This window comes from Symphalangus syndactylus, chromosome 1 (assembly GCF_028878055.3).
Source record: "Symphalangus syndactylus isolate Jambi chromosome 1, NHGRI_mSymSyn1-v2.1_pri, whole genome shotgun sequence".
NCBI lineage: Eukaryota > Metazoa > Chordata > Mammalia > Primates > Hylobatidae > Symphalangus > Symphalangus syndactylus.
In genome coordinates this window covers 122723333-122743577 of record NC_072423.2, presented here as the reverse complement: position 1 = coordinate 122743577, position 20245 = coordinate 122723333, and the positions used below count along the sequence as shown (strand labels likewise).

Here is a 20245-nt window from a genome sequence, read left to right as displayed (position 1 = left end):
GCTGGGATTACAGGCATAAGCCACTGTGCCCAGCCCTTTTTTTTCTTTTTTAATAAATAAGAGCGTTTTAATATTTCATGATCCTATCTAAATAATCTATCTTAATAGTTAAGTGCCCTGTTTAGGTTTTGTATATAGGTCCTGGCATACTATTGTAAGCTGTGGTTCCAATGATAATTTGATTTTTAGAGCCTTTGCAGTGCTTTTCTAGTCTGATTTTTTTTTCTCCTGGCACTGTGGGGACTCCCATTCAATCCTTGATCATGCCACCTATGGGAGTGGAGTGGATTTCCTTGGGCCGGTTGCCACCAAGTGGAGAATACATGGTAGATGCTGGACTCAGGACTCATGGGTCTGTGAGCACTCTCCTAGTCCCATCATGTGGACTTTCACCTGGTGCCAGTGGGACTTCCATTCAGTCCCTCTTGATATTGCCTGTGGGGATGGAAGGCTCTTCCCTTGGGCCACTCTTTGCTCCTGGGTGGGGAGTTGGGAAACACTGGACCTGCATAGTCCTTTGCTGCTGGGTGGAGGTCTAAGAGATGCCAGCTGTGCCGACTGGTGCTGCTGGTGTGGGTGATGGGGGCCTACCGGCTGTACTGCATATGGGGGAGGGGATGAAGTCCCCCTGTCTGCTGTTTATTGGCACTGCTTGTTAGGCAAGGTGGGCTCTCCTGCAACTCCAAGTATGGAGTCAGGGATGGGACCACCTGTTAGATTTCTGCTGGGCTGCCCTTTTTCTGCTCCTTTAGGCAGTGAGAGAGAGCAGGCTTGGGGCTCTTTTTGATCTATGTCTGTCAATAGTTCTGGGTTTCAGGACTCTGTAATGCCCAGTCTGAGTTATAGCGGATTAAAGGAAAGCTCAGGAAACTTTTTCTGAGGCCCCTAGCCACTCTGCTTTCCTCTTTTCTCCTTTCAGAGTTCTTTTATGATTGTCTGTTGGATTATTTCTGGGAATTTTAGATATATTTAAAGGGGAGGAACAGGGAAGTGTAAACCTACACCATTTGGTTTGGGACCAGAACTAGTCCCTGGATTTGGAATGGAGACAATTTTATTTAAATCTATTTTGTTCCTGAGTTCAGATTCTGAGTGTGTAGTGTGTCATGTTGTTATATGATACATGGAACCATTCTCCAAATATTTTATGTTTATATTGCTTTTAACATTGTGATGAACACTTTTCTCTGTGATCTTTATAATTTTTAAAAATCTAGCTTTCCATAAAACACATTTTGAAGAATCTTAAAAGATATTGCCAAATTGCTTTTCAGAAATGTAGTGATTTACGCATCTATTAGCAGTACATAAGAATGGTAGACTCATTGGTCCCTTGCTAGCCTTGCCTATTAAAATTTTTAATTTACACGTTTTGATTCATGAAGAATAGTGTCAATTTTGACATCTTGGATTATTAGTGAGGTTGGACACAGATTTATATAAAGCCATTGGTATTTCCTGTTGTGACGCATCTGCTTGTGATTTTTGCCTATTTTTCTTTTATTTTGAAATGGGGTCGTGCTGTGTTGCCCAGGCTGGTCTTAAGCTCCTGGGCTCAAACATTCCTCCCACTTCAATCTCACAAGTAGCAGATATTACAGCCAGGTGCTGCTGAGCCCAGCTCAACTTTTGCCTATTTTTCTACTGGTATCTTCCTGCCTTTTTTTAATCCTGAGCTTTTTATATATTAAAAATTACTGTTTCGGCTTGGCATGGTGGCTCACGCCTATAATCCCAGCACTTTGAGAGGCCAAGGCAGGCGGATTGCTTGAGCTGAGGAGTTTAATACCAGCCTGGGCAACATAGTGAGACCTTGTCTCTACAAAAAAATTTTTTTAAATTATCCAGATATGGGCCAGGCATGGTGGCTCACGCCTGTAATCCCAGCACTTTGGGAGGCTGAGGCGGGCGGATCACGAGGTCAGGAGATTGAGACCATCCTGGCTAACACGGTGAAACCCCCTCTCTACTAAAAATACAAAAAATTAGCTGGGTGTGGTGGTGGGTGCCTGTAGTCCTAGCTACTCGGGAGGCTGAGGCAGGAGAATGGTGTGAACCTGGGAGGTGGAGCTTGTAGTGAGCCAAGATGGCGCCACTGCACTCTAGCCTGGGCGACAGAGTGAGACTGTCTCAAAAAAAAAAAAAAAAAAAAAAAAAATCCAGATATGGTGGTGCACGCCTGTGGTCTCAGCTACTCAGGAGGCTGAGGCAGGAGGATCAGTTGAGCCCCAGAGGTTGAGGCTGCAGTGAGCTGTGATCATGCCATTACACTCCAGCCTGGGCAACAGAGCAAGACTCTGTGTCAAAAAGAAAAAAAAAATTATTCTTTCTCCGTTTTTGTCTTTTAGTTTTGCTAAAGATGTGCAGTTTGGCACTTGGGCTCCAAATAGGCAACTTGTAGAACAAAGGGACAAGAGGGAGTCAGGTTATTAGAGCATGATTAAAATCTTGAAAACTGGATGAGGCTGATTGAAAATCAAGACAGGTCAGTGGATTAGTGATCTTTGAAGTCAGAGTAGTCAGAGTAGTTGAATAGTTATCTCGAAAGGAGAGTGGGGTGTCTGAATTAGTAATTTCATAATTGGGTCAGTTTTGGTGATAATAAGATAAAAAACTGAGAAAGTAGATGACCCAGGTAGAGTGGAGGAGGCAGTCTTTAGAGATGGCATCAGTGAACTCAGAGGCAGGGTATTACATGGATTGTCTCTGTGATTGTTAAAGTTTCTTGGGATAAGGCAAGATGACTTTGGAAAGCAAGACTTAATGAACAACAGAGAGAGAGAAAGTGTAATATTAAAGCTGGATGGCATAAGTTTGAAGGGAACTGACTTTTTTTTTCTTTTTAGAGACAGATTCTCTCTCTGTCACCCAGACTGGAGTGTAGTGGCATGATTGTAGCTCACCTGCACCTCAAACTCCTGAGCTCAAGCAATCCTCCTGCCCCAGCCTCTCCAGTAGCTGGGACTACAGGCATGTGCCACCGTGTCTGGTTGTGGGCGAAAGATTACCTAGGTGCCGAGGCAAGAGACTGAAGGCACAAATTGTTTCAGTATAATAAAGAAAATAGAATAAGAATAGTCATAATACAAATGAGATATAGAGATGATCATGGATAATTATCAATCATTATTATACACATTATTAATCATTAGCTTTTAATATTACTCTTTGTTGCATTACTAATATAACCTAAGAATAACCAGCGGGTATAGGGTCAGGTGCTGAAGGGACATTGTGAGAAGTGACCTAGAAGGCAAGAGGTGAGCCCTCTGTCATGCCCGCATAAGGGCCACTTGAGGGCTCCTTGGTCAAGCGGTAATGTCAGTGTCTGGGAAGACACCCATTACTTAGGAGACCGGGAAAGGGAGTCTCCTTTCCTTGGAGGAGTCAGGGAACACTCTTTTCCACCAGCTTCTTGTGGAAGGCTGGATATTATCCAGGCCTGCCCGCAGTCATCCGGAAGCCTAAACTCCTCCCCGTGGTGCTGTGCTTCAATGGTCACGCTCCTTGTCCACTTCCATGTTCCTCCCGTACTCTTGGTTCCTCTTTGAAGTTCGTAGTAGATAGCGGTAGAAGGAATAGTGAAAGTCTTAAAAGTCTTTGATCTTTCTTGTAAGTGCATAGAAGAAAATGCTGACGTATGCTACCTTCTCTGTCTGCTTCGGCCACCTAAAAGGGAAGGGCCTCTGTCCTATGATCACGTGACTTGCTTCACCTTATCACTTAGAAGATTCACCCTCCTTACCCTGCCCCCCTTGTCTTGTATGCAATAAATATCGGCGCGCCCAGCTGTTCCGGGCCACTACCAGTCTCCGCATCTTGATGGTAGTGATCCCCTGGGCCCAGCTGTTTTCTCTTTATCTCTTTGTCTGTGTCTTTATTTATTACAATCGCTCTTCTCCGCACACGGGGATAACACCCACTAAGCCCCGTAGGGCTGGACCCTACAGCTGGTTAATTTTCAAAAAAATTTTTTGTAGAGATTGGGTCTTCTTAGGTTGCCCAGAGTAGTCTTGGACTCTTATAGACTCGTAGTGGTACCACCTTGGTGGTCTTGGATAAGATCCTGGGGAATTCTCTGATTACCAGGCAGAGACTCTTTTTCTCTTTCCTTACTTTCTCCCAAGCAAATGGGAGTCTCTCTGTCTCTAGGCGGAGCTGTCTGGAGCTGGGGGTGGGGTGACACAAGCACCCCTGTGGCTACCACCACTGGGACTGTCCTGGATCAGACTTGAAGACATCACAGCACTGAGTCTTCCCCAGGGCCCATGGTAACCACTACCCAGCTATTGCCTATGTTGTTCAAGGCCCTAGGGCTCTGCAATCAGCAGATGGCAAAGCCAGCCAGGCCTGTGTTCCTCCTTTCATGGCAGTGATTTTACCCCGCCCTGGGTGGGTGCAGAGATGCCATCAGAGAGCCAGGGCCTGGAGTCGGAAACCTTGGGAATCTACCTGGTCCTCTAGTCTACTGCAGCTAAGCTGGCATCCAAACCACAAGACAGAGTCCTTCCCACTCTTCCCTCCCCTTTCCACAAGTAGAGGAGTCTCACCCCATGGCCACCACTGCCCCAAGCTCATGGCAGGTACTGCCTGGCTACCCCCAGTGTTCAGTTGGGGCCCAAGGGCTCTTCAGTCAGCTTGGGGTGAATGCTGTCAGTCCTAGGACTCTCCCTTCAGGGCAGCTGGCTGCCCTCCGGCCCAGGGCATGTCCAGAAATGCCATCCAAAAGCCAAGGCCTGGAATTGGGGACCCCAAGCGCCTGCTTGGTGCTCTACCCAACCGTGGTCCAGCTGATAACTAAGCTGCAAGACAAGGTCCCCTTTACTTTTCCCTCTTCTCAAACAGAAGGAGTCCCTCCCTGTAGCCACCATAGCTTGGAATGTGCTGGGTCACACCTGAAGCCAGCACGTCTCTGAGTCTCACCTAAGGTCCACAGCAAGTACAGCTTGGCTGCCACTGCCAATTATACGGGGACCAAAGGCTCCTTAGTTAGCAGATAATGAATCCTACCAGAACTAGGTCCTTTTCTTTAAGGCAATGAGTTCCCTTCTGGCCCAGGGTGTGTCTAGAAATGTCATCTAGGAGTTAGACTCCGCCTGGTACCCTGTTCCACTGTGGCTGAGCTGATATTCAAGTTGCAAAACAAAGTCCTCTACTCTTCCCTCTCCTCTCTTCAAGCAGAAGAAAGGAATCTCTCCCAGAGCTGCAAGCTGTGCTGCCTGGGGTGGGGGGAAGGGGTGGCACAAGCAGTCCCTTGGCTGCCCCATTGGTGTCTCACTGGGTTGTGTGCTCTGCAAGTCCACTGGCTCCAAGTCCAGTACAGCACCAGAACTTGCCTAGGAATTGCATTCTTTGTAGCCTTGACTGCCTTACAAATTTATTTAGGACCCCAGAGCACTTTAGCCTGCAGAGGCGCGGCTTGACAGAACTCAGGTTCTGACTGCTGAGATGGGCAATTCCCTCGGCTAGAGCTGGTCTAAGTGCTTCCTCCGTGGGTGCTGGCTAAGTTCTGCCTGGTGTTGCATTCTGCTGTGGCAGAGCAGCACTGAGTTCCAATGCAAGCACAGATTCTCTCTCTGTGCCCTACAGCTACTGCCGGGGGATGGGGAAGGGGTGGCATTGACAATTCAAGACTGTCTTTCCTATCACCGTTAGTGTCTCTAACAGTGATGTGAAGTTGAAATCAGGTACTGTGATCACTCACCTGAGTTTTGGTTCTTATGAAGGTGCTCTTTCATGTAGGTAGTTGTTCAATTTGGTGTTTCTGTGGGGAAGATGATCAGTGGAGGGTTCTATTTGGCTATCTTGCATTGGATCTTTCTGTGGGGTTAGAAATGAACATTTTCTAAGTTCAGTTTCTGTTTTCCAGTTTGCCTGGGTTTCATTTTTGGATAGGCCCTTTTGTCTCCTTTGCTCATGTGCACATCCTCAGGGTTGGCCAGGAGTGTGTGAATAGCAGGGGCCTCTTTGTCTCCACTGTGTACCTTTGGCCAAGAATATGTTCGTCTCTATCTAGACTGCTACAACAGGCTAGTAGAGCCACTGAGGACCTTCTCCTGCTGGTCCACCTTCAGAATGTCACTTTAGTTGACAGTGTCACTGGGTGTAGGTGTTGCCTACCATGTCCAATCAAAGGAGCCTCTTTTAACTGTGGCAGAGAAGCTGCCAGTCTTCATGGTCTGTCTGCCTTAGAACCTCCATGCTGACTGAGCTGGGGCTAGGAAGTGATGGGGCCAGTCCCAGAGCAGAACACCATAGAATCTCAGTGTTCTTACCTGAAGTACAGCTGTTTTTCAAGCAAAAAATGTTTCTCAGGTTGATTTCCAGAGCACTGAAATGGTTGTTTTGTCATATTTGTCCAGCTTTAAGATTGCTTTTTAAGGGGGAAGATTTATCTATTCTTTGCTCAGCTGTAGCTGGAAGACCCCACTCTTCATGTGCATTTGGTTGCCTTGAGATTATCGTTAGAAATAAATACATTTTTGTTCTATCTAAAGAAATTCCTAAAGCAAATCTCTAAAGAAAAAAAGTTATTATGTTTTGTATTCTTAAAATTAATTTTGAAACAAGAAACTTTATATATTGTCACATGCATGGGTAATATATTGCTATTATTAATCTTACTTTGTTGGTGAAAAAAGAGGCTTTATTAGGGGATTTGCTCAAGCTTATACAATGGGTCTAGAGTTTTTCAGTGGCTTATAAGCTAACTTTGAGGGCAATTCTGAATGGGAATTCCCAGGACATTTTTAACAGTGACATTATGTCAAGGTAATGCTTTTGAAATGGCAGCATTTTAGGCCACTTTTAAAAAGGATGTCACTCAGTTAAATTGAGAGTTGATACATTATGCAAAGTAGATGTTATAGTCATACAAAGTAAAGCAGAAACTGAATTTCTTTGTGCCTGAAATTGATATGAATACACTCATTGCATTCTTAAAAAAAAAAAAAAAGAGACAATGACCCTAAATGTATACTTGAGTGTATATTTTGGGTTAATTTTGCTATTCGCTGTAGAAACTCTAGATATGTAAAGGTTTAGGAAAAAGAAGATACTTTCATCAGTGTTCTGAAGTAAAAACTTTGACTTGAAAAAATAGATATATGGATATGCTAAGTAAAAGAGGACAACACAATATATTTAAAATTAATCTCAGTGGCAGACTAAAATTATATTGAGTTAGTGACCAAAAAAATGTAACTGATATTAAGTCAATGGATACTCAGCTTCATTGATTAGCACAGTCTTTCTTAGCAGGCTTTAGAAGCAGACTGCCTAGATTCAGATCCCAGCTCTGCCACTAATTGAGTGACCTCTGGCAAGTTATTTAATCTCTCTTTTGCCTTATTTTCTCATGTATAACATAGGGATGAGATAGTATCTATCTCATAAAGTAGTTGTGAAGATTAAATGAGGTAATATTTACAATGCACTTAGAATAGTATTTAGCACACAAGAATCAGTGAACGGTCATTGTCATTATTTTGTACACCAGAGGCTGGCAAACCTTTTCTGTAAAGGGCCAGATAGCAAATACTTTAGACTTTGTGGGTGAGATGTTCTCTGTCACCACTACTTTGTTTTTCTGGTATGAAAGCAGCTACAGACAATCTGTAGCTGAATAGGCATGGTTGCATCTTTTACAGAAACAGGCAATGGACTGGATTCAGTTTGTGGGCTGTAGTTTGCCAACCTCTGATTTACAGGGCTGTAGAAGATAATTTTGTTTTTCTTTCACATAATAGTCTGGGCATAAATGACATCAGTCCAGTATGATGACTCCATGGAGTCAGGGACTCAGGCTCTGATACTAGCTCTAAGTTCTTGCTTCATGGCCCAAGTTGATTTCCACCACATCCACATTTCAGCAGAAAGAGGGAAGGAAGGAAAGGGGAAATAGAGGTTATGCCATTTCCTATTAGCAGTGGTTCTCAGGACATTTAGCAATACCTGGAGCCATTTTTGGTTGTCACAACAGGGGCTGGAGTTGGGGAGTAGAATGTGCTACTGACATATAATGGGTGGAGGCCAGGGATGCTGCTAAATTTATCCAATCATGTCCAGGAAGCCCCTTACAACAGAATTACCCAGCCCAAATATCAGTAGTGCTGGGATCAAGAACACCTATGTTAAGGGAACAACTAGGAAGTTGTAGAAACCACTTTTGTTCGCATCACAGTGGCTAGAACTGTAGTCACATGGTTATATCTAGCCTGCATGGAAGGCTGTGAAATGTTGCCTTTCTTCGGGATGGTCATGTCCCCAGTAAAAATTTCTTGCTTGCTTTCTTTGCTTTCTTCTCCTTCCCTCCCCCCTCCCCTCCCCTCCCCTCCCCTCCCTCCCTCCCTCCCTCCCTCCCTCCCTTCCTTCCTTCCTTCCCTCCTTCCTTCCTTCCTTCCTTCCAGACATTGAAGGCCAATTAGTAGTCTGTGGCACTTTTTTCCCACAAGATTATTTGATGAACATGGAATCAGAACTGAGGTAGTGAATTGAATTATGTTAATTGCTAATATCAAGGTATGCGTACATACAATTACCATAATCCAGAGGACTAGAATTTTTTGTTTTTCAGGACATTTTTTCTACTTAACAGTGCCAGAAAAATACTCACAAATGTTTCCTCTTTGGCCGTACCCCATTTTGCCGGAAAAATATTCACAAATGTTTCCTCTTTGGCCGTACACCATTTGTTAACATGTTAACCAGATACAAGAACAATTGATTAGGTACAGTTTTAGATGGAAATTCTTATTGTTTTAAGAGTACAGATGCTTCTTGACTTAGGATGGGTTTATTGGGACACAACTCCATTGCAAGTAGAAAATATCATTAAGTCAAAACTGAACCATCATAAATTGGGGACCCTCGGTGTTTCCAAGATTCCTTAGAGTTTATACATTATTCCTTAGAGTCAGTTGTTCTCATTCATCCTCATAAAAAGAAGTTTCTTTTTCTTTGTGAGACTGAAGCAGGTTAGAAAATTTAGGCAACTAGAAATAATTACTCATTTTTTCCTAGAGTGGAATGTTTCTGTAGATGACTGATTTTTACCTGTCATATATGGAGTTTTTAAAAATGCTGATATTCTAGGCTGGGTGCAGTGGCTCATGCCTGTAATCCCAGCACTTTGGGAGGTTGAGGCGGGTGGGTCATGAGGTCAGGAGATCAAGACCATCCTGGCTAACACGGTGAAACCCTGTATCTACTAAAAATACAAAAAGTTAGCCAGGTGTGGTGGCACGCACCTGTAGTCCCAGCTACTCGGGAGGCTAAGGCAGGAGAATCACCTGAACGTGGGAGTCGGAGGTTGCATTGAGCTGAGATTACGTCACTGCACTCCAGCCTGGGCGACAGAGCGAGACTCCATCTCAAAAAAAAATGCTGTTATTCTAAGAGTAACCCAGTTAAGGGGTGTGTGTGTGTGTGTGTGTGTGTGTGTGTGTGTGTGTGTGCGTGCGTGCATGTTTAGCGGGGTATGGTACCTTGCTTTTTTCTCCATATTGTGATTACTCATTGAAACCTCGGCTTTACAATTTGTAGTAGTCTGATTTTTTTTTTCTTTTATCAGTTACTCTTCTGGGTCTTTGCTTTCCTATTTGCTCAAGGATTAGGGTTAGTTAAATAGTTAATTTTTAAGATTATATCTTTTTGTGTCTTTCTTTTTCTGCCTTATTTGGTTATTGATTGATTGACAGGGGCTCACTCTGTCACTCAGGCTGGAGTGCAGCAGCATGAACATGGCTCACTGCAGCCTTGACCTCTTGGGCTCAGGTAATTCTCCTGCCTCAGACTCCCAAATAGCTGGCCCACAGGCGCTCACTACTATGCCTGGCTATTATCTTTTATTTTTATGGAGACAGGGTCCTACGCTTTGGTGTTGGGACCTTTTTAACAGTTCCCCCAAGTAATTCTAATGTTGCCTAGGCTGGTCCCTAACTCCTAGGTTCAAGCAATCCTTCTGCCTCGGCCTTCCAAAGTGCTGGGATTACAGGCATGAGCTGCCACGTCCAGCCTCTTCTTTGGTTTCAGTTGAGCATTTCATATGATTCCATTTCCTTTCCTCTCTTAGGATATCAATAATACTTTTTTTTTTTTTTTTGAGACGGAGTCTCACTCTGTCGCTTAGGCTGGAGTGCAATGGCGCAATCTCGGCTCACCGTAAGTTCTGCCTCCCGGGTTCGTGCGTCAGTCTCCCAAGTAGCTGGGACTACAGGCGCCCGCCACTACGCCTGGCTAATTTTTTGTGTTTTTGGTAGAGACGGGGTTTCACCCATTAGCCAGGATGGTCTCGATCTCCTGACCTCGTGATCCATCTGCCTTGGCCTCCCAAAGTGCTGGGATTACAGGTGTGAGCCACCGCGCCCCAGCCAAGAAGTTCTTTTAACATTTCTTGCAAGGCAGGTCTGCTCACTGCACAGTCCCTCAGTTTTTATTTGTCTAAGAGAAGTACTTCTCCTTTACTTTAATTTTGCTGGATACAGAATTCTAGGTTGGTTTTTTTTTTTCCTCTTGACACTTTAAACAGTTCACTCCGCTCTGCTTACTTGCATGGTTTCTGAGATGTGGGATGTTAATTCATACCTTTGTTCCTCTATGGGTAAGGTATTCTTTTTCCTCTGACTTCTATCAATATTTTTGTCTCCCCCACCCAGCTCAGTCTTTTTAGTGAGCCTGTGCTCCTGGGCTGTCAACTGCGCAAGTGCTTCTCAGTTCCCCCCTCAAGGTGAGACAGGAAGGCTTGATGGGACCGAGACTGGGTATTTCCCTTCCCGTAGATGGGTTAAGTTCTGGTAAAACCAAGGTGGTTAAGCGCTGATAAAATAGTTTCCCTTGAGGGTAGGTTTTTGTTAAGGAGAATAGAATGCTTAGGGCATATTTCAAATTGGTTACTTTTTTCTTCCTCCTGTGGGAAATTAGGGGAATTTTCTCTTGTCTATACCCCGAGAATCTCGTGGGGCTGTAGGAGGTAAAGCTCATCCAACTCATCCAAGTGTATGGGTCTCCCTTAGACTGGGTCTCCTTGGGGTTTTTAACTCTCAAGCTGTTCCACACTGAGCCTCCAGACATTTGTCAACTACAATTTAAGTTTTTATACCCCAGTACTGACTCCAGCAATAGTCTTCTGCTGCTGGGCATCTGCTCCATTAAATTGTAATTCTATCTTCCTGTCTATATTTTTGGAGGCAGGAGTTTGCCCTGTGACCTCAGTCTCTGATGGATCTAAGAAGAGTTGTTGATTTTCAGACTTTTTTCCTGTTGTGAAGACAGAAGTGACAAGCTCATTACATATTGAACTGGATAAGATTACATCCTAAAATTCTTTTGCCTTCTGATGTCCAAAGCTTTACCTGTATAGATGATCTCTTGATATCCTGTTTATTAACAAGATAGTGGCCCTGATTTGCACTATTATTACATTTCTGCTAAGCAGGGGTAGTTGACAGATGCAGCAAAATTCAAAGGCCTGCTTGCCAAATAAACTTCCATGGGACTATTTGGGCAGATTCACAATGTTTAGTCCCTTTGACCGTTGCGGAAAAACTGCTGTCTCTTTGACCCTCTGCTACCCCTACCACACCACCAAAAAGGAGGCCTAGCACTATTTGGACTCGTTGGGCATTAGACAGTATGTACCTCACTTGGGCATTCTGTCTGATCCTTCATATCAGCTAACCTGCAAATCAGCATCCTTTGAGCGGGGCTCTAAGTATCAGGTTGCATTGGAACCTGTCCAGCTATCTGTGGCATGGTCCCAGGAACCCCTATAACCCTAATGACTCCTTTGAACACTGTGATAGATGTTATAGGTACATAGAGGTTCAGGATTGTTATTTTCCTGGTGAATTATTCCTTTTGTTCCGATAAAATGACCTTTTTACTCCTATAAAGTGACCTTTTTACTCCTTTAAAGTGACCTTTTTACTCCTATAAAATGACCTTTTTACTCCCAGAAATGTTTTTGTTTTAAAGATAGTTAGATCTTATTTGTTGTAAAGACAATTAGGTCTTAAATGTTTTATAAAGATAATTAAGATCTTATTTTAATATAGCTATCCTGTCTAACCCTTGGTAAGCATATCTTTCATTGTGGCCTAGTCTTTCAAGGGTCTTGGTTTTATTTAGGGAGTTTCACTTTTAGCTCCTAACCTTATGTTGGCCCAGTGCCATGTTTTCTATTACCTGTGGATTTGAAAACCTGAGCCCCCTAGCCATTTGGCCAGTTTCCCTCTTCTGTCTCCCAGGTCTTAACCTACTGCTCTGCCTCTTAAGTGTCTCTTTCATTTCTGAACCTTGAGAATTTTTTCTTTACTTTGCATCTAGCTATGCGATATTTTCCCCCTAATTTATCCAGCATCTCTTTGTGTTTGTAGCAAGGGAAGGGTGTGTTTTGGGTCAAGGGCCTCTATAGTAGTGATGAAAGTTTGTTTTCCAACACACCGTCGCCATTTAGCTGGAATGGGAATTCTCTGACACTTTAAATCGGAGACTTTCAACCTGTGCTGCATATTGGAATATGGGAAGCTTTAAGAAGTATTGATACCTGGGTCCACTGCCAGAAATTTATTTAATTGGTTTGGAATGAGGCCTTGGCATTGGGACTTTTAAAAATTCCCTAGGTAATTCTAATGTGCAGCCAAGGCTGAGACCATTACTTAGACTTTAGCAGTAACCAGCTCTGTAATACACTGAGACCTGGGCTTAGGAGAAAGTTGTTTTATTGGGAAGCAGAGGCAGATATTTTTAGGATGTCTTGCTACTTCTCATATCTTCAAAGTCCATTGGTGATTTCAGGTGGATTTGTATGTCAGCCTGGTGGATTAGGTAAAGTAATTTTCCTCTGTCTCTACTGTGTTTTCTCTTTACTTCTAGGCTTTAGAGGTTTTGAGTAGGATGAATGGGTCTCCAAATCAGACTTTTCTCTCTGTATCTACCCAAATATTTTTCCCATTAGAGAGGCTGGCTGTAACAGAAATGTTGGATATTTTGTCAGTTTAAGATGCTTAAATGTAGTGTATTTACAGCTTTGGTTTTGATTCATTGCTTTTCTTGACCTTTTTCAAGTTTTCCATAAACGGTGCCTATTGATGAGTAATAAAAATGTTATGGGCAGAAACTTGTGTTCTGTATTAATGAAAAGTCAAGCGTATCTATGATATTCCTTTTAATTTTAGAAGGAATGTGTAACTTTGGGGCAGCAGTGACATGTGAGAAATGACATTAAGCAGTAAAAAACAAAACTCTTCTTGCTACTTAAGAGTGGATAGAGGATTTAGCTTTTGGAGCTGCTGATTTGCTTGATATTCTTTGTGGCAGAGTAAAAAAGTTCTTTAACTAGGGACTATATTGATTTCCAGATATTTAGTTACAAATCTTTTCCTTGAAAGGTTAGTTTTCCTGTTTGAGGGCAGACTGTGGTGTTTTTTATTGTCCAGTGAATTGTGCTATTCTGCTTTTACTCCTGGAAGCTATTCTACAGATTGTACTTTTGGTTTCAAAAGGGAAACATGGATTGATTATCTGGGGCATTGATCAGGAAAAGTAGTCACTCGAAGTGCAGGCTCTGCTGAAAATGGATTATTGTCTCTTCACTTATGAAAGACTAAAACTTATAAAACATGATTTGAGTGAGTAATATGTATATATGGCTTTAAAAATTCAAACAGCACAAAATGGTGTATGGTACAAAATAAGTCTTCTCAGCATCACTGATGTTAAATTATATTGATACTATGTGTCTTTCCTATGATGTGATGAAAATGACACCTTACTTTTATGGTTTTCCTTACAAAATCCCCTGACACCAATCTAACCATGAAAAAAACATTGTATACATTCCAGTAGAGGGGCATTCTACAAAATGCTTGACCATTACTCCTCAAAACTGTCAAGATTCTCAAAAACAAAGAAAATGTGAAAAACTGTCACAACCAAAAGGAGCCTAAGGAGACCTGGCAGCTGAATATAATATAACATGGTATCCTGGGCAGGATCCTGGGACTGAAAAAGGACATTAGGTAAAAAGTAAAGAAATCTGAATAAACTATGGAGTTTATCTAATCATGATATGTGAATACTGGTTCATTTACTGTAGCAAAAGTACTGAACTAATATAAGATGTTAATAATAGGGGAAACTAAGTGTGAGGTGTGTGGGAATTCCTACGCACTAACTTCTCAACTTTTATGTAAATCTGAAACTGTCCTAAAATATAAACTATTAGATCTTCTTCTTTTTATGAATCCACAATACCCTGGTCCAAAGGGAATCACTTGTTGCCATTTTCTTGTGATTCCTTTGAGAGATATTTTATGTCAATATAAACATAATGTATGTCTCTGTGTCATGTTTTTCTTTTAAAGAAAATACAAATGGCCACATAGTATATTTAGCATTCATTTTTCACTTAATAATGTATTTGGAGATAGTTCCATGTCAACATGTGTGTTCATTAGTATTCATAGCATTTTATGGTTTAGATATACCACAGCTTAACTGGTCTCCTTTTGATAGATAATTAGATTGTTCCCATTTTTGACTGTAACATATTAGTTTATAACCCCGACGTTTGGAACAGAGTTAGGAGGTGGGGAGTAGGGATTAGGGAAGCAGGGAGGGAACAGTCTAGTATTTTTTAGTGTTTGGTTGGCATTTTTTCTTTCTTATTTTATACACTACTTTTTTTTTTTTCCCAGGAAGAGGATTTGAGGCGGGTCATCTCCTCAATGGTTATGTAATAGTTGTTAAATCTATTTGAAGAATATCTCCTCCTATTTGCAGAATGCTTCCTATGTACTAATAATAATGCTAAGTACAGGTGACTATAGTAGTATATTAAGATACAGGCCCAGATCTAGCTCATGGTGAAATAAGGAAGGGAGACAGACCTAGAAATATGATCGTATAATACACCTTGCTAACATTATAGTACAGCCTTCTGCAAAAACACAGAGAAGGGAGTGACTAAACTATACCTTTCTTCCCCCATTGGGTTTTAGGTGAGCTCAGAAAAGGGAGTTGGAAGTTAGTGGTTGACTCCGTTGGATGATCTTTGCCACAAAGGAAAGAGAATGTCCTCTATTCTCTCCTGTTTGTAGTGACTAGAATCTGAGACTAGATTCATGGAGTAAAGCAGGCTGGCCTGCACTCTACTAAGTCAGCCTCTGGGAGAACAACCTATAAATTGCTTGGGATTATAAGCAATACAAAATACTCAGTAACATCATTTCCTTATGCTTCAGTGTATACTCAGGAAAGGCATTGTATACTGTAGTATGATGCTGCTTCAGCACACAGTTGTGAAACTCTTGTTCATTGTTTGCCAAGGAATGGTTATATCTAAACATGGAGGAAAAAGGGGACAGGGACAGGATGAAGTGCTGTGCTTTTCACTGGCTCCTTTTCATGACAAATAAGACGTTCTTCCATGAGCAGGTCTTGCTTTTCTTTCTTGTGTAGCTTCAAGAGCTGCCCTTCTTTTGCTTATTTGATTATATTTACTTTTAATTACAAAATGACTGTATTCCCACAAGTTATTCAAACACTGTTCCCTAGACTTCAATTCCATTAATCTCCAGAAAAATCCCATTTGGCAAGGGAAAGGGGTGTGTTTGTGCAACATTAATGATGTCATATGAAATGCACTGATCTCTTACTTGATTTGTTAATTTAATAATGTATGTTAGCATTTCACGTCACAACATGTTGATTGACATTATTTCATGGATGTAATAGAAATAATTTAACCTTTCTACTGTTGCTGGCTGTTACTAGTTTTTGTTTTTTATTACAAACAATGCTGCAATAGAACCCCCTTGTACTTTCCCTGTAAATTGTGAGAGTTCCTCTAGAAATGGTTTTGCTACTCTTAGGATTTGGGGGTTTTAAATTTTGCCAAAAACTTGTTTTTGCTAAAAAAAAAAAAAAACAAAAAAACAAAAAAACTAAGTTGTAGATTTGAGTGGATAGTATAATATTGTTTACACTGGGAGAAAAGCCCAGATATGTCGTCAGTATATATTCTATTAACCAGACTGATAATAGTTGGAAACTTTGGAGAGAGTACTTAGACTTGAGAATGATAGTCAAAGGGATTTTGGCTTTTTTAGTTGTGTTTAGGTTTTTAAAACAAGAATGTTTTTCTATATTACTTGTTATAAATAGTTAAAACTATAGAGATGCCTGAGTAATATCTATCTTTTTGTTACAGGCAAAGAATGTTCCCTGTTTTCAGTTGCATACTGATGATTTTAAAAATTTGATAATTCATTGGGGTATAGAAAAAAATATATTTCAAAATGTAGAATTAGGTGAGGGTCACATTCTTTGGCCACTTTTATCCCAATCAAGAATAGTTGATCACTTGTGTTTTCTAGATATTATAGTAAGAACCTTTCTAGCTTTCTTTTTAATGTTTGGGTTCCTAGTACCAGTGACTAAAATTTTACTATTAGTCTTAATATCCTTTAATATAAAATAGAACATTTAAATATTGCTAGTATTACATGAATATAGTAAACAATTGCTTAAATTATGTTACTCCAAAGAATAGGTGTTTTTTGATACATAACTTTTTTTTTTTTTTTAAGAGATGTGAAAGCTGGAAACATTCTTCTTGGAGAAGATGGCTCAGTACAGATTGCAGGTAATGATTAGTATTTCTTTTTATTTGATTTAATGGTCAGTAGAACCACATTACTTATCTTTTATGTTTCCTTAATCAGCATTCTCTCCTGTTCCCTGGACCATCTCTATTCAAGCATCCTCTGTTGGCACATCATAGGATGCCACCGACTCTCAAGATATCTTCTCATACTCATCCTTCATTTCTGCTCTTAGACATTTTTTTCTAACCATTACTTGTTTCCTTCCAGCTATCCACTTCTTACTTCCGTTAGGGTCTTCTGCTATGGGTTCTCATAGCATTCTGTACTTTCCTTTAAAGGAAAAGTAATCGAGGATCTTCATTGTGTTTAAGAATAAATATGTTATATAGAGGCTATACAGAGCTTCTTCTGTCCTGGGGGAAATGTAGTATTTGTCAATTAGGAAAAAGTGCCTGAGAAGTAGAAGTGCATTTTGGCAGTTTCAGAGCTGAAGGGATAAGAGTTGCAGTCCAGGGCCTGCCAAAAGTGGCTATCCTGATGAAACACCCCCTCCTCCAGGCTGAGACTCCAGAACGACTGTACCCAGGGATTGTCTAGCAAGCAGATCATCTGAGAAAACCTCAGCTTGGTCCCAGACTGCTAGAACAGTCAGGTGTTTGGCAGGAGGAAGATAATCACCCAAATCTTAAATTATTTCTTCATCTTTAAGAAGATAATTTAGGCGAACATCTTCATGTCCGTGAGGTAAGGAAATATTTTAACCAAGTCACATAAAGCTCTAATATAAAGGGAAAGATTGATAAATTTGACTCCTTTAAAATGAGCAACTTCTAAGCATCAAAAGAGGAACAAATGGTTTATTACTATTAACAGAGTAAAAAGGTAAACCACAGAGTAGAGAAGATATTTGCAGCATGAATAATTGTTAAAGGGCTCAAGTGTAGAGCGTATATAGAACTCACTGAGAGAAAAAAAAAAAAAAACTCTAAAAAAGTGGGCAGAAAACTGGCATAGGGACTTCCCAAATGAAGACATCCAAATATAAATGTAGTAAAAGATGTTCAAGCTTACACTAGTAATTTGTTAAAGGCAAAGTAAAATCACATTGTGATAACACGTTAAATTGATTGGCCTGGCAAAACCATCTTGACAGTACTAATTGTTGGTGTGGGTGTAAAGCAAGGAAAAAAATCTCGTTTCTGATGATGGGAATATAAATTGGTACAACCGTTTTATTACAGTTGAAGATATGCATACTGTAAGACTTTTGCTCCTAGGTGTATAGCCTAGAGAAACTCGTCCGTATCTGTGCCACAGTGTTCATAATCATTACAAGTTTGAAATAATCCCAATGCCCTCTATTAGTAGAATGGATAAATAAATTGTGGTTAATTATATACTGGAATATCGGGTTTTTGTTTGTTTGTTTGTTTTTTTGAGACAGTCTCACTCTGTTGCCCAGGCTGGAGTGCAGTGGTGCACTCTTGGCTCACTGCAACCTCCGCCTTCCAGGTTCAAAAGATTCTCATACCTCAGCCTCCCAAGTAGCTGGGATTACAGGCATGCACCACTCCACCCAACTAGTTTTTGTATTTGTAGTCGAGACAGTGTTTCTCCATGTTAGCCAGGCTGGTCCTGAACTGTACTCACTAAAAAATAATTCCTCATTCCACCTCTCACCCCAGCCGTGGGTGACCACCATTCTCCTTTCTGTCTCCATGAATTTAACCACTTTAAGTACCTAAGTGAACTCATACAATATTTGTCCTTTTGTGATTGACTTTATTTCATTTTGTATAATGTCTTTAAGGTTCATGTTGTAGTGTCAGAATTTCATTACTTTTTAAAGCTGAATAATAATTCCGTTGTATTTATGTGCTGCATTTTGTTTATCCATTCATTTATCAATGGGCATTTGAATTGCTTCCACCTTTTGGTCATTATGAATAATGCTGCTGTGAACACAAGTGTCCAAATATCTGTCTGAGTTTCTTGCTTTCATTTCTTTTGGGTATATCCTCATAAGTAGAATTGCTGGATCGTATAGTTATTCTGTGTTTAAGTTTTTGATGAATTGCTGTATTATTTTTCATAGTAGCTGTACCATTTTACATTCCCACCAAGAGTGCACAAGAATCCAATTTCTCCACATTCCCACCAAGAGTGCACAAGAATCCAATTTCTCCACATCCTCACCAACACTTGTTAGTTTCTGGGTTTTTTGTTTTTTCAGGTGGTAGCCATTCTAAGGGATGTAAGGTGTTATCTATCTCATTGTGGTTTTGATTTGTATTTCCCTATTGATTAGTGATGTTGAACATCTTTTCATGTGCTTATTGGCCATTTGTATATCTTCTTTGGAGAAATTACTCCTTAATTCCTTTGCCCATTTTTAAATTGGAGTGTTTATTTTTGTTGTTGTTGTTGAATTGTAGGAGTTCTTTACATATTTTGGATGCCAATCCCTTATCAGATGTATGATTTGCAAAATATTTTCTCCCAGTCTGTGGGTTGCCTTTCACTCTGTTGATAGTGACCTTTGATGCACAAAAGTTTTAAAATTTTGATTATCTACTTTTTCTTTTGTTGCCTGAAATTTGGTATTATATCTCAGAAATCATTGCTAACTCCAGTGTCATGAAGCTTTTCTCCTATGTTTTAAAAATTTTTATAGTTTAGGGGCTTCTAATTTTTTCATACCTTATTATAGATAACACTTATTATAATGTATTATAATTGCCTGATTCCACCTTCTATATTAGAAGTTGCACAAAGGGGGGGCCTTGTCTTCCTTGATCATTACTTTTGATCCTGTCACATAGTAGGCACCAAAGTCCATCTTGAACTTTAATTGAAATTTTGTTAACGAAGGAACTAAATTATTTTTTTCACATCTAAGTTACTCTTTCTCTTTAGTTGGCAATTTAAAATGAAAGGCAAATGGCATTTTTGCTCTTTGGTTTCTGTTTTTAACTTTATGGTTGGATTGATTATGTTTCCTTAGCATTGTAGCTGTGCAGGTTATTTAACAAGAATATTTTACATTCCTTAGCTAAATGTTTTAACTAGTCTTCAGGGTTCACTTGGAAACAAGCAGAGGTATACCAGCTGAAGATAGAAAAATTCTGGATCATTATTAACTTCTGGGTTTAAAATTCTGAATATTTTAAAGCTACTTGAAGGTTTTTAGTAGGTTTTAAAAAGTAAAAACTCTTCATAATTGAACCTAAAAAATACGTTGTATATACATAAGTTGTTTGAGTCTCTATCATATTTAAGTATTTTAAGGCACGACTTTGTCTCTCTGGTTAGTGATAAGAATACCTAGTACTTATTCAGTGTTTAGTATTAAAATATATTACAGGGACTGTTCTAAGTATATTATTAAGTCATTTAATCCTTAACAACAGCCTTGTTAAGTAAGTACTGTTATTGCCTCCTTTTTACAGATGAAGAAATTGTAGCACAAAGATTGAAAATACCTGCCCAAGTTCAGCTGACTAGTGGCAGAGCTGAATGCACTAAATGTACTTTTTCCCCCTTCATATGCACTTCAGTTTGTTTACTTTGTTATTGTTGTTACAAATGGAACATTTTAAAGTTTTTAGATATTTGCCGGTTTAGGAGTATTGAAAACC

At 40.4% G+C, this 20245-nt stretch overlaps 1 protein-coding gene across 2 annotated transcripts in view; it reads left to right on the top strand.

Annotated features, from left to right (window-relative positions):
- Window positions 1–20245, top strand: part of OXSR1 (oxidative stress responsive kinase 1) — a 95268-nt gene that overhangs the window by 37136 nt on the left and 37887 nt on the right. For both annotated transcript variants that reach the window (XM_055282876.2, XM_055282886.2), the window contains one exon: window positions 16590–16645. In XM_055282876.2, coding sequence (XP_055138851.1) covers window positions 16590–16645 — 56 coding nt within the window. The remainder of the gene's footprint in view (window positions 1–16589; window positions 16646–20245) is intronic.